This window comes from Copidosoma floridanum, unplaced genomic scaffold (genome assembly GCF_036245765.1).
Source record: "Copidosoma floridanum isolate Cflo_tuat_1 unplaced genomic scaffold, Cflo_Japanese_pri ptg000017l, whole genome shotgun sequence".
NCBI classification, from domain to species: Eukaryota; Metazoa; Arthropoda; class Insecta; order Hymenoptera; family Encyrtidae; genus Copidosoma; species Copidosoma floridanum.
The window spans coordinates 4,074,832-4,089,987 of NW_028321894.1; the positions used below are offsets into that span (position 1 = coordinate 4,074,832).

A 15,156-nucleotide genomic window follows, 5' to 3' on the forward strand; every position below is an offset into this window, starting at 1 on the left:
CAAGGCACATTAAGTTGTATAAAAACATTTTCCAATTTTTAAATTATCAAGTGTATGCACTTTACGACGATACACCTTTTTTAAATATAGTTAAGTTTTCTCAGAAATTAAAGCCATTTCTATAATTTTAAGAGCATATAATTCAGTTTTAAGTATTGTCTGTGATGTAACAATTTAATGAATCTTTAACTATCATTTATTTAATTATAATCAGCTGTAGATCATTGTATAGTTTATTGCAGCTGAAAAGTAGTGTATGTTGTTGTGAGTTTCAGACACAGCGTAAATAAATAAAAGGCTTTACTATAAACCGTTTGAAATGTCTCATAAAATCGACGTAAATCACATTGTGGCCAAATTTTGCTTCAAAATGTATAATAACCCACAGATACCTCGTAATGCGGTTCAGGAAATTATAGATACTATGAGTAGTTTCATTTCAGATACTCTCATTCCATTATTAATTAAAGAAATTGAGCATGAGTTAAATGCGCCTGCAGAAAAAAAGTTTGTTGACAAAACCAAAAATTTTGTAGTCATGTATAAATCCATATTTATAGACTTTTAAACAGAATTCAAGCTTTTTAAAATGTTTAAAAAATACTGTAGTTATATCCACCCTGAAGAGATTAAAATTGGTAGTCTTGTAGAAAAAAAAGAGACAAAAGTTCACTTGATGGATGTTCACGCTATTAACATACCCATAAGAAAAACTTTAAAAAATTTTTTAGAAATCCCCGGACTTTTCGATAAAATTCTTACTTACATCACAGATTTCGAATGCGAAAACAAAGTTGTATCAAGTTTGATGCAAGCAAAGTTATGGATTACTGAATAAAAATCTGATGATAAACTCGTTTTACCTTTGCTATTCTCCTTTGATGATTTTGAAATTAGCAATGAATTAGGAAGTCACGGAGGTGAAAACAAATTTGGAGCTGGATGTATTATTCGCCCATTTTTACCCCCCGAATATGTTGCAAAACTAAATCACATATTCTTAGCCATTTTATTTTACACCAGCGATAGAAAGAAATGCGGCAATGCTGCAGTTTTTTCCAGATTTATAAAAGAAACAAATCAGCTAGGTACCGAAGGAGTTGAGCTTAATACAGGTTACATAAAACATAAAGTTTATTTTAAATGTGTGCTGGTTATTGGTGATAACCTCGGCATGAACGAAATTTGCGGTTTTGTGTCTAGTTTTTCCAATACTCGCTGTTGTAGAATTTGTAGAGTGGACTCATTTTAAATCAAAAATATGATTGAAGAAGTCGAACAATTACTGAGTGATCGAAAAAATTACACAAAATGTGTTGAAGAACGAAGTATAACGACAGGAATTTATGAACCATGCATTTTTATTAATTGATTAGACTGTCATATAACAGAGATCAGATGTTTAGAGGGTATGCATGATTTTGCCGAAGGCATTTTGAAAAAAACCATAAGTAAAGTACTAACCACCATAATATTTCATGATAAAGTTATAACTCTTGACACATTAAATAGTCGAATACGTAGTTTTGATTATGGAAAAAATGAAAAAAAAGGCCTTGTAATATATTAGAAGAAGCAAAAACAAATGATGAAAATATGTTTCAGGACAAAATAATAATCAAACAAAGTGCTGCTGAGATGTTATGTTTAACAAAATATTTATGCCATATTATTGGAGATTTAATACCACGTACAAATAAAAGCTGGCACTTATATTTGATTGTACGTCAAATTCTCGGTATTTTATCTAGTCCAAGATACGTAGAAGCTGATATATGTAACGTAAAATGTTTATTGAAAAATCACAATAAAATGTATATAAATTTATTTGGGGATCTTACCAGTAAAATACCCTCGGCTAATCACATACCTCGGGTGATGAAAGATAATGTCCCTCTTCTTCATTTTTAGAGTATGTCACTAGAACAAAAAAATAAGTTTTTAAAAACAATAGGTGTAAGTACAAGCTCCAAAAGAAACATTCCACTGACAGTAGCAATGAAAAATCAGCTTTATCAATATTGTGTTTTTGAGTGTTTAAATGTACTGGAGGATAAACCAGTCTTTAGAAGTATTGACGCAAAAAATGACACCGATTAAGGAAAAATTAATATGAATATTAACAGTGGTATGACGTATAAATTTGTGAAAATTATTCATATCATATTTTGATGTAATAGGTTGCATACTACGTTGTGTGTTAAGCTTACAAACTCTTTCACAGTCTTTGCAATATTTTTTGGCAATCATGCTTACCTTTCGACAAATTTATGAATTTGTCACAGGTATTACAGATCTTTATTGTCTTGGAAATAGTATTTATTGCGTTTTTAGGAGATTTCGTTCTTGAACCAGATTTCTTAGCTTTATAATTATCAAATATTTTTACCGTAAAAGTTTTAACCACAATCGATACATAGTATTTTTTAAAGTAATTTATGTTACTGCAATAAAAACTTTTATTAAGAGCTGAACAGACATACACAAAATCATGGCTTGCTACATAATTGTATGATATTTTACATGTAATGCAAAAATAACTTAATTTTTTAGCTAATATATTTTTTAGCTAAATCATAGTGACCTATATTGTCGTCATACATAATATTTATCGATGATTAACAACCACTTACTTTATCGTATTTTACATAATAAACTAAAGAAGATTCACCGCTAAATGTAATGTAATCTAATACCTAAATACCTTGACTGTGATGTTTAAAATATTGTTGAAATTTAAAAAACTCTACATATCTTTACCCTTGCTTATAATTTATTTTGATATCACGCTTTTGCATGAATGTTACAGCTTCTAATTTTTTTTCATTCCCAGTTACTATTTTTTTTCCTTGATGGGACCAATAAGGCGAACAATTTTTAGCGGTCAAAACTTTACCAGATACAAGTTCCCTAGCTGAATAAATATTATCCCTTTTATTTATCAACACAATGCTTTTAATACTTGTATTACTTAACTTTTTTTATGGTGTACACCACCCTTAAGGAAGTTTGATGTATGTAACCTTAACTTCTAAGGTTTTTGCGATGTCAGTGACTTGCGTACTTTGTTTGATTTTTCCGCATGGATCCTAGATATCTTGGAAATTCGAAAAAAATGCACGCCAGTCCTTTGATAAACGTTTTTGAGTGTAAGTCTATCTCCAGAAAATGATTACTCGTAGTGTAATTTTTTTTTCAATAACTGTCATAAGTTTCTTAACATTATTCTTAAGACAAACGTTCTAAAAACCATTCTTGAAGATTTTCAGATTACTCGAAGTACATTTTGGCAACTAAAAAAGTATTTTGCTTTAATTTTTCTCTGATCATGCAAAATTTTTTAAGCATAGAAGTTTTTGTAAAACTGTAATACATTACTTACTAATTTTATCGTGCGCCTTGTACATTTTCTTTTAACATCCTGTTGTTTTTAGCGTTAGGCAGTAGATACTCTACCACCGCTTGGATTGCTATAGGACTAGGAGTTAGATATGAAGGGTACAACGTGGCTACGGGCTCCCCTGCTAGGTAAATTATATAGAGCTCCTGCAATTCTCCTATTTATTTATTGATAGAGTAACCAGGTAGCATGTCCTTGAACTACTTTTCACAGTACTCTTTACGTGCATTTTTTGACAATACGGTAGCATACTGCGCACAAGAACGTACGACCACAAACAAATTAGTAATCATGGATAATTCCATTTTTACTTTTCTTATTTACGTGTAGAAAACTAGAAAACAGTGTAGCTACCCAAAAGTAATACAACGCAAAAATTTTAATACACTATTACATAACATCAACTAGTTAAAGTGAAACGCAAAAATACACAAAGTAAGAAGAAATGGTGTAGCCAGAAAAACTTATTCGGTGCAACACTAGAAATACATTGTTACAGAACTCAAACACGTTTAAGAAAGTGCAAATAATACTCTGTATAAAACTTTTAAGTAAATTGAAAACGGAAAAGACTTCGAACAAGGTGTAACACGTAAAGTTATTGCAGCGTATCAGCCAGAAAATATGAATCAGCTAAGAGTGCCAGATAAGGACTGATTTTGTTCTATGCTTTTTTTTCCCTTATCTACTTCTATACTTCCCCCTTTTTGGTGAAAACTTTAGTTAATGTATAATGTGCGTAATATGTATATACAGTCAGATAGGTCCACCCTAGTCATAGTCTGAAAAACTCTACAGTTACAGTACAATAGTAAAATATTGCACCTAAGAGGCAATCGCTAACTTCCGCCGTTGTTACTTACTCTTCTCCATATTGCACTTTTGCAATCGTTACTTACTTTTTTTCACAACCGTTCACAGATATTTATAGTAAAAGAGTTAGCTATTATAGAATAGACTATTACTCTAGTAAATTAAACCAATGTATCAATTTTGGAAAACCTGATTAAAGAATATTACTTGACTCTACGGAAAAATGTTAAAGAAAATCTTTATTCTGCAATTGATGATTTTTTTTTTTATAGAAAAACTTTGAAATGGAACTTTTAGAGTTAACTACATACTGCTTAATAATACTTTTAAATGACAAACATTTTAAATGGAATAGAATAAATAATATTGTAGGATATTAGGACATTGCGTTCGACGTTTCATTACAAAATCCTGTTTATTTTACGATTTAGTTTTGCAAACTATTTTAAAAACTTTCACATCCCTTCTGAGACCTACAAATATTGTTTTGAGGTAGTGTGAGTTACATGACTTTATCATCTACCTACGTTTTTAGCGCTGTGATGGATTTACCTTCATAACCCTAGAGCCTTAGAAGTAATAAGCTGTTTCTTGAAATGTGGATGCATTAAAAAATCCAATTTGATTTTGGCTAACACTCTTTTCTCAACACTAGGGTTTAGTCTTATTTTAACCCCCATGAGTGTTCAGTTATAGGAAAAAAGTATTTCGATATTAATTCTATGCATTTATATTTCACAAATTTTTCATCAAAATAATAAAATTTTGTAATCGTACTTTAGGCAAATCTTTTATACACAAAGACATACAGAATGTCATTTTATACACGAAGACGTAGAGAATGTCATTTTACGTAAACGCATGCCTGCAGATAAAAAGATTTAGAAAAAATATGTAATAAAGTGACACAGTATCTGAGAGACATAAGGCAACCACGGTGCAATGGCGCTTACATAGCGGATCCTATTTTTACTACCGATAATTCACCAGCCTCTCCAAAACGCGCAAGGTTAGGAATGTAATAATTTTTCTGACTTAAAATAATATTGATTTTATATTTTTAAATTAAAAAACAGTTTATTTATAAATTTCTGTTTTGAGCTGTGCATAAATATTATTGATTATAAAAAGCAAACAATGTTCATTTTTTTTTGCTTATTAACACATGAACAAAGGAAACGAAAAAAAACAATAACAGACCGTGAAGAGTATTCACACAACCTACCTACGCAAAGTTATATACATTAGTTTAACAAACGTTTATGGTATTACTTTATCTGTTTTTCTGTCTCTTTTCAGATTCGGATACTTGTTTACCCTCCAAAGTTGCGCACGTGCGCGAGTTTGGTTGGGTTGGCTCTTCACTTAAGACGGATTAAAATGGAGTTTGAATAAACTCAATTAGAAGAAACCGAGAAAGTTTTGCATTATGGTCGAATATTGATATTTTGCAATAATCTTGTTGATTATATTCTTCAAGTACAACATATCAAAAAATGCAATGAGAAGGACTAACCTATATGAGTAAAATTAAAAGAGAGGGAGCGAGAGCAGACGATCAAAGGCTCTCTCTATCTCACTTATTTTTACAAAACTGCCAAAATGCCTCTTTTGTTTTTTTTTCTTATTATTTTGCGCTAGTTGAAACGGAGTTAGAAGTGCTTATAAATAGAAAATATTTTTGCCCTACACGCTGGTATTTTTATTTCTTCTGTATATGAAACCGTTATAAGATATAAGCAAAACAAACTTTTTAACACAATTTTACACAATTTTGACATTACTAGACCACTCAAAAATAATTATAATTATGTCTTTAAAATTAGTGGGCTTAATTATATGTAATATAAAAGACACCCAATGATAAATCAATCTTCTAATTCATCCGTTTCTTGGTAAGTGTCCTTAAATAATTAGGACAAAGATAGGATTGGCGTGCTGCATAGCATAATCTATAAGGTCTTTGGCTACTAATCTTAAACATGTATTTCGATTCATGAAGTCAGTATAATTTGAAGATTCTCTTGACACATATATAATATATAACATATATATGCGTACAAGTGTACGTATATGCTATATATGAAATACATGTATGATATTTAATTATTATATTATTTTTTATGTAGTTATAATCATACGGGTTGTACAGCTTACAAACGAGAGAAAGGTGGCAATAAGCGCGTAAGGGAAGAGTCAGAGAAATGAGCCAAGCCAAGTTTAACCGGAGATCGTGCCATCGCACAGGTCGCTTTATGGCGTCGGTCAAACTCCTAAGCATACTAGTAGATGTTTTACATTAAAACATGCACACACTCTGCCAAGTGACGCTCAGTAAGTTTTAGATATACTAATATTGTATAAGGTACATAGGTTTGGAAGCTATGATAAAATGTCTCCTTTACGAACCTCGTTACGTCCCTCGCCTTCGGCTCGGGCCGCAAACCTCTCGGCTCGCAAACAGAGACTCTTCAAACTCGTAGGAAAACTACTATTTCCGCCCTCGGATGGTTTTAGGTGGCTGGTGGTACTTCCTCGGGCAAAAAAGCAGTTTTCTGATACTCGTTCGAAAAGTCTCCTTTACGAACCTCGTTACGGACCTCACCTTCGGCTCGGGCCGCAAACCTCTCGGTTCGAAAACAAAGACTTTTCAAACTCGTAGAAAAACTACTATTTCGCAATAGTGTGCGGAAAATAGGTGTTTTCCGCACTGGTATTAGTGTGGAAAATCGATTTTCACACATAGTGTGCGACAAAGGTGTGCGGTGAAGGTTTTTCCGCACAGTGTGTGGAAAAGGTGTGTGGCAAAAGTTTTTGTCGCACAGTGTATGGAAAAAGTGTGTGGCAAAGGTTTTTGCCGCACAGTGTGCGGAAAAGGTGTATGGAAAAGGTTTTTCCAGACACCGGGAAAAATTTTTCTACACACTGGTAATCAAAATTCATACCTATTTTGTACCTATTTTCCTCACACATTGCGAAAAAACTTGTACACAACTCGTGCGGGACGATTTCCCGCACTCATGTGATAGACTCGCACTCGTGGCCGGTGAAGGTAACACGTACCTTGCGATCACACTCGTGCTACGCACTCGTGTGCTCAACTAGTACTCGTTCCCGTCAACTCCAGCCACTCGTGTGAGTCAATCACTACTCGTGCGGGAAATCGTGTTTTTCGCACTTGTTACGTAAATAACTATTATCTGACTACGTGAGAATGTATCTGATTACGCGTGTACGTGTATATGTATGTGCATTAAACTTTTATAATGCATAGATATACCAGCTACATGCGCAAACAGCAAGAGAGAGAATGGAGAATCCCCTGGCCATGTTTTTTAATTCTTTTTACTCTTTCTTTCGCATACTTCTCCCATACAGCATAGTATGTATGTAGTGCATATCTATACACTTTTCGTAACGTTTTTTTGTTACGGTCATTACGCATCACTCACGTATACTCAGCATGCTTACTTGAGCCTATAGATGTTTCACATCAAAAAGTTCTTATTACCGGCCAAACAACGTCAGTTATAATGTTTAAATTATACGGGACAGCTCGCGCTTTTTTGGTATACCAATTATTTGATTATTGGCTCGCCAGATTATGTAACGTCAGTGAAAAAAAATTAAAAAATTACCGTTAAAATCTGGTGCCATTATTTCCAAATTTTTGGGGCTATTGGGTTATTCGCTTGAATCACCTCCCCCCATTTCTTATCACGTAAATCTAATCAGTCGGAAAAGCGACGTTACGTTATTTTGGCCTTTTAAACTAACCGAAAACATAAGAAAGATATAAGTGCTAGCATGTTTGATCACTGCAACATAAAAAATGTAAATTTCTGTTTAAATTCACATATCCTTATATTAATCTGAATCTTGATATAACGCGTAATTAGCACGCATTGCTATATTATACTTATTCTCATTTGCAAAATTCATACTATGACGAAAATTGTGCGACTTTACTAGGTAAACATAACTTCCTCAATCAAGTACCTTTCATCGTCCTTGATTATTATAAACAAAACGAGTCACTGAAAAATGCTCCAGTAGATGTAATGCTAGAACTTGAGTCGCACACATATTTTCCCCCAAATATATCAGCTTATTACTTAAATTTGCATGACTGCATCGTTCAGCATAGTCTGATTAGTGAGGATGTCAAGAAACTTGTGTAAAGATGTATGAAATTGATTCAGAGCTTTACTAGTTTATTTTTACCCATCATAGCTTTACATCGGAGCAACAACAGCAAGAGTAAAGAAGAAGCATAAAATAAACGACCACAAAAAGAGTTGGAAAAACTCATAAAGAAAATCGGGAGGAAAGACACAATGGTTGAAAAAATAAAATCCGAGGGGAATTCGAAAGATAAACACTGTAAAATTGATTGAATAATATTGTGTTTCATAAGCTTAACTTTAATCAATATGCCATATAAACCCTGAACAAGTAATTTTACAACTAATCGTTAGTATTAAAAAATCTCAACTAAGGATGATAATGATAGAAATAAGAAATCTGGGCAGAAAAATTTCGTCGATAAGTATTTAACTAACAAAGAGTCTTGCCCTTGAAATGAAGGTTATGAAAAAAAAAAAAAAAAAAAATAAGTATTATAATAGCGAAAGATAACGTATTTTGTGGACTTGCAAGGTTCAAAAAAAGCGGGTAATAATTATGTGCTCGAAGAATAACCTATCCTTCTGCTCAATAGTTACGATTCAGAAGCATAAGTATTTCTTTTTGAGAGCATCCTTAACTTGCCAAAAATTACCATTTCAAATAAATGAGCATAAAAACTTACAGCTTTAACTTTGCTATCATGGACGAATCTAGGACTAACGAAAAGTTGAGTATACAGGGATTAAAAATATTTTACGGGAGAATTTTAAAAGTGCTACAAACATACATGTTATTGGAGATTTAAAAAAGGGGATTGAAAGATTTGGTTTCAAAGTCACTTAAACAACAAACAATTTACTGTCATACTCTTAAGATTATTTACTACTTGCACACATTACGACAAAGCCTAAAAAATCCGTGTGTGCTCTAAATAATGTAAAGCGAATGAAGAAATTCTTCTTTAATATAAAATGGGTGGATGTTAATAATAACGACAATAATAATATGGAGCTGTAAAAATGCATTGTATTGTACTGTATTGTACTTAAAGAATAAGATTTTTAACAAAATCAGGTTACAAATCGTGTTAATATTTTTAAATATCAAGTGATTCAATAAAATAAAACAAAAAAATGTTGAACAATTATTTCTTTACGACTCCACATCCTACATTATCATGCAGTGCAATCGCTTACACGAAAAGCTTTTTGTATGCATACAACTACCACGTGGACAAGCTGCACACACAGGTTCTCACTTTCAAACTTTATACCAATGAGATGGTTAATCAACTAAGCTATTAAGGATCTGCATATCACACAGCATAAATGACATCTACATTTTAGGAAAAATGCATGTACATTCGCTAATTTTTTTAACGCTAGGGTATGTTGCTGACTGTATAATAGCTTAAGACTATAAATATACTACTTTTACCTAGTATGAGCATGCATACGCTCTCGTAAGGTGCATGCGTACGCTTGCGCATGTACGCATGTGTTTGTACAAGAGTTACTATAAGCATCCATGTTATTCCGTGCAAATATGGTGATACATTAAGTAAGTGTATACGCTAGCGTGTGCATGAGAGATCAAACATGTTGACGAACATACATACATACATACACATTATAAGAGTGCTTGAATCATTGTGTAATAGCAGGAGAAGTAAGAAAAAGCAATCTGCAGAGCAAGATATACACATAATGTAGAGGCCTCGTTTTACAGTACAAGCCTCCACCACTGCCGCAGTATCGCACTATCCCTACAACCATACTGAAAGGGTGAGAGAAAAAAAAAGTGAGAGAGAAAAAAAGAGAAGTAACGCATGAACCCTTGTTCAATATTACAAAGAGAACGAGAAAGAAATCTAGCAGTACTATATATATATATATATATATATGAGTAGGGCTAAAGCCCCCCGTGGGCTCCACGTTTCAACCCCCCACTAACAGTTTAAGTAAACTGAATAACGACATCACTCGTGTAATTACCAATGCAGCCTGAGAATTAGTTCACAACAGAAGAATACGTGACTCACAAAGGATTTGACAGAACAGATGATAACATAAATTGTCATTTTCCAATGGAATTTATAAATAATATTAGAAAATGTCTTCCACTATACAAATGAATAGTAAAAATGAATGATAAAGTCATGTTCATAAGAACTTTGAGTATATCAGATGGTCTTTGTAATGGCACTAGATTAGAGATAACAAAATTAATTAATTATAATATATAAGCAGAAATATAATGGGAGAAGAAGAAAGCAAAGTTTATATTTTTAGAATAACATTAAAAACAAGCAATCAACTATGTACATCAAGAAGGAGCTGGAAGGGAACGGAGGGAAGCCGGGGGGAGTGATGGGGGCTGAGACTCACTTTCGTCAATACAACTGTATATAGTCTGTATAGAATAACTCAGATCTTTGTAATAAAGGACCCCACACCAACGCAATGGGATTTGAGGTCCCAATGAAACTTGAAGAAATTTTGATATGTTGTAGCTTATGATTTTCTGAATCAAAGTTTCCATAGGCGCAAGTCTTTTTAATGGACAGATTTTGAGTAAATAATGATTTAAGTCATCTATTTCGGTAAGGGTTAGTTTGACATGCGACGCTGTTCAGTCAACACACGCGCCGCATTCGATATACAGTCAGATGAGAAGTAAGGGTTAAGTCACACACGTGCACTGCACATGGTGCGATGTAGATAACAATAAAAAGGCATTAATAATTTCACTATAAATATAAGTTTAATATATACGTCGTTAGATATATCCATAGCTATAAGTGACTTCGTTTTTTTTTGAGTATTGTATTTCAAGATTGTTTAGAATCTGTAAAGAGTTACTTTGTCGCAAGACTAACTTTGAAATGACCATTGAAATGATTTTTAAATATCTATCAGTTGCATTAACTTTTTTTTTGTAATGTGTTTTTCCCACAGTATGATTGAGCATCATCTTCAATTGCAGGTACACAAATGCTCCTTGATATCTTATTAATATGCCTGCTGTTCCAAATCCGAGTCCTTTTATCATGTTCATTTCTAAATTATTCGATACATACAGCAAGATATTTTCAGATAATTGTAAAAAAATTTTTTCTCTTTCAATAAATCGTACAGATAATCATCATCGCGAGGTACTTTGTGATTATGTTTTGCATTAGGACATTCTGATCGGCGGAGAAGTATGAGTCAGATCACTGAAAAATCAAGAGTATGGGCAATTGATGACGAATCTTTATAACTTAATCACATCGTAACTCGAAAAAGTTTTTCTCAATGACAAAGAGCAGTTCCCAAGAGAATAGTATCTCTAATCATAATTCTAATCCTGATTAAGAGAATGACAGTAATTTACTCTGTATCGCTATGTCCCTCAGAAAATCAATGATAAACAGTCGGAGAATCTGAATCGCAATCCCCTTTGTTAGGTAAACTGCGATAAACAGCCAGAAGCTCTGTATCGCTATGTCCCTCAGGAAATCCATGATAAAAAGTCAAAGGCTCTGTATCGTGCTTCCCTTTAAGACTTTTTTAGATTCGTTTTGAGACTTATTGAGATTTGTTATAAGACTTTTTGAGACCTGCTTTAAGACTTTATGAGATTTGCTTTGAGACTTAATGGGATTTGTTTCGAGACTTCTTTAGATTTGTTTTGAGACTTATTGAGATTTGTTTTGAGACTTTTTAAGACCTGCTTTGAGACTTTTTGAGATTCGCTTTGAGACTTAATGGGATTTGCTTTGAGACTTATTGAGATTTGTTTTGAGACTTTTTGAGATTTGTTTTGAGACTTTTTGAGATTTGCTTTGAGACTTTTCGAGACCTGTTTTCAGACTTTTTTAAACCTGTTTTAAGACTTTGTTAGATTTGTTTAATGAGAATTTTTGGGTTTTTTTCCAAACTTTTTGAGATTTGTTTTGAGACTTTTTAAAATTTGCTTTGAGACTTTTTAAGACCTGTTTTAAGACTTTTTGAGATTTGTTTAATGAGACTTTTTGGGTTTTTTTTGAGACTTTTAAAGACTTGTTTTCACACTTTTTGAGACCTGTTTTAAGACTTTTTGAGATTTGTTTTGAGACTTTTTGAGATCTGCTTTGAGACTTATTGAGATTTGTTTTTAAACTTTTTAAAATTTGTTTTGAGACTTTTTGAGATTTGTTTCAAGACCTATTGCGATTTGTTTTGAGACTCTTTAGACCTGCTTTAAGACTTTTTGAGATTTGCTTTGAGATTTAATGGGATTTGCTTTGAGACTTATTGAGATTTGCTTTGAGAGTTTTTAAGACTTGTTTTCATACTTTTTGAGACCTGTTTTAAGACTTTTTGAGATTTGTTTTGAGACTTTTTGGGTTTTTTTTAGACTTTTTGAGATTTGCTTTAAGACTTATTGAGATTTGTTTTGAGACTTATTAAGATTTTTTTTTTAATTTTTTGAAATCTTTTTTGAGACTACTTGTAACTTGTTTCAAGACTTATTGAGATCTGTTGAGACTTATTTTGTAGATTTTATTTTTTTTTAATTTTAATTAGGTCCATTTTGATATTTTTTAATTTTTATTTTATTTGACACAAAAAGAATCTGTATTAATAATAACAACAAAAGAAAATAAAGTATTGCATTGGCACTAATGTCGTGAAAAGTTGCACAATTGCGTGATAACACGTCGGAAATCTTTTTGGTTGGTTTTTTCTGCATCATCTACTGTTTTATTTACGAAGTCTACAAAAGAAATGAAAAACATACAAGATGTATTATAGAAATTGTAAAGTAAATTTGATTATTTCAGTAAAAAGAACTGTTCGAATTACCAAAGACAGCATTATAAACTGCTGGCGGTACTTTATTATATTCTCCGCGTCCTGTTAGAGTCATTGTTTTTAAATTATTTTTTCCAACTATAATTAACATCAGTTTTCTTGTTATCTTCTTTACATCGTGAGAATGACGTGATAAAATTAACTGGAGCTCATTATTATTGATGTATATATTTGAATTCTGACGAAGTTTAATCTATTGAAAAAAAACAAAAGTATTTATTAAAAATCCAATTAATTTTCTATCTTAAAACATTGATGGTCACATGACTGGCAACAATTTAATTGTATGATTTTTTCTTAATTATTTTTCACATTTTATTTTAAGCCATTAAAAAAAGTGTATGGAATACTAAAACAAAAAATTTTAACGGGATGAGTTCACGAAACACGCCTAACCAGTATAGTGATACATAAAAAAACGCTACATTTATTAAAAATGCAAACCTGTCCAAGCAAGTTAGTACTGACAAAAACAGTACGTTTTGCAGGGGTAGAAGAAGCAGCAGTAGCGTCGGCAGCAGCACGAGAAGCAGGGGCAGGAGTAGCAGCACGAGGAACAGGGCTAGAAGTAACAGCAGTAGTGTCGGCAAGAGGAGCAGTAGCTTTAGCAGCACCATGAGGAGCAGGGGTGGGAGGAGCAGCAGAAGGAGCAGCAGGAGGAGCAGCAGGAGGAGCAACAGCGTCTACAAAAGGAGCAGCAGTAACGTCGGCAGCAGATGATCCCTGTTTAAACATTTATAAATTAGAAATGCTTGTCACATGCTCTAATTAAGTAATAGATTAATTAATACGCACTGCTGGAGCACTGTCATTTGCAGCACTTTTTTCCTCTTTTTTGTCCTCGATAATGGTTCCATCACATAGCACTTCTAATCCTTCCAGATGATTCTTATCATCTAAATTAATTATTTTCGTTAAAAATAACCTTTTCATCAATTATTTAAAAAAAAAAAAATAATTGAAAGGATTCATTAAGTATGAAAAACGACAATATAATGAATTAACTTACAACTTCTTTTTGTAACGGTTGCTTTGTTAAATGAACCTCTCCATTTTGCGTAGCAACACTTCCATCTTATTTTAATGTTGGTACTAGGTATAACAGAAAATTCACCTTTATCACTTTCCCACAAAACTAGGCAATACTCAGTCATATTACTGCTTTGAACGTGCTTTATTTAGCAATTATTGTAATAAATAACTATATTTTATGAAAAACTCTTATATTTTTCTGAAAAATTCTTTTACTGTCAAAATGTAAGCAACGTCTATTTTTCACTTGAGCAAAAATAGACACAATAAATATTTAACAATTGAACAACAACATGGGATGCAGGATAGTAAACATATATAGTACGTTTTATATACAGGCACATTGTTGGAAATGAGAGCGACCGACAGTAGGCCCGTAAACCAACTGAGAAACTTCTGAATTAGAAAGTTATTAAAGAAGAAGGCGTTTTTGATATTTTATGTAATTTGACCTGCTGATTACGATAAAAATGAATAAAAATTTTTTCGAGTGGTAGATCAATGTTAAAATCGCGTTTGAAATTTTATTTCGCTCATATCTCAGTAATGGTAAGAGCTATAGTAAAAATATAAATAACAGCGTATAGAGCGGAAAATTTTCTATCGATTTGGTCTATTTGTATTATTTAGACAAGCACAAAATTTCGAGAAAAAAAATTGCGAAGAAGATTTTGTACTTAACTTGTAAGAGTCAGTAAGACAGAGAGAGCGACCGAGTCCCCTGCACCCAGCAGTGTCCCCCACTATTCCACCGACAGTAGCAGCGAAGAAGAGAGAGAACCAAAGATAATGTAAGTGTTTGTAAGTGTGGCTGCTGCACACGTGCACACACGGCAACACGGCTTATCCAACGGTGAAGCACCAACTTACTCAATCCACTGAAATATCGTTTGAAGCTTCTTGTATGCCTATACAGATTTCTTAGACGACCGGCTCACACGTTTT

General features: G+C 32.7%; 1 protein-coding gene across 1 annotated transcript in view; it reads right to left on the bottom strand.

Annotated features, from left to right (window-relative positions):
* LOC106644845 (uncharacterized) overlaps window positions 1-15,156 on the bottom strand; it is a 2,208,360-nt gene that overhangs the window by 1,397,188 nt on the left and 796,016 nt on the right. Inside the window, exons 20-21 of the mRNA XM_089592443.1 lie at window positions 13,975-14,075; window positions 13,624-13,902 (exon numbers count right to left, since the gene is read on the bottom strand). Coding sequence (XP_089448569.1) covers window positions 13,624-13,902; window positions 13,975-14,075 — 380 coding nt within the window. The remainder of the gene's footprint in view (window positions 1-13,623; window positions 13,903-13,974; window positions 14,076-15,156) is intronic.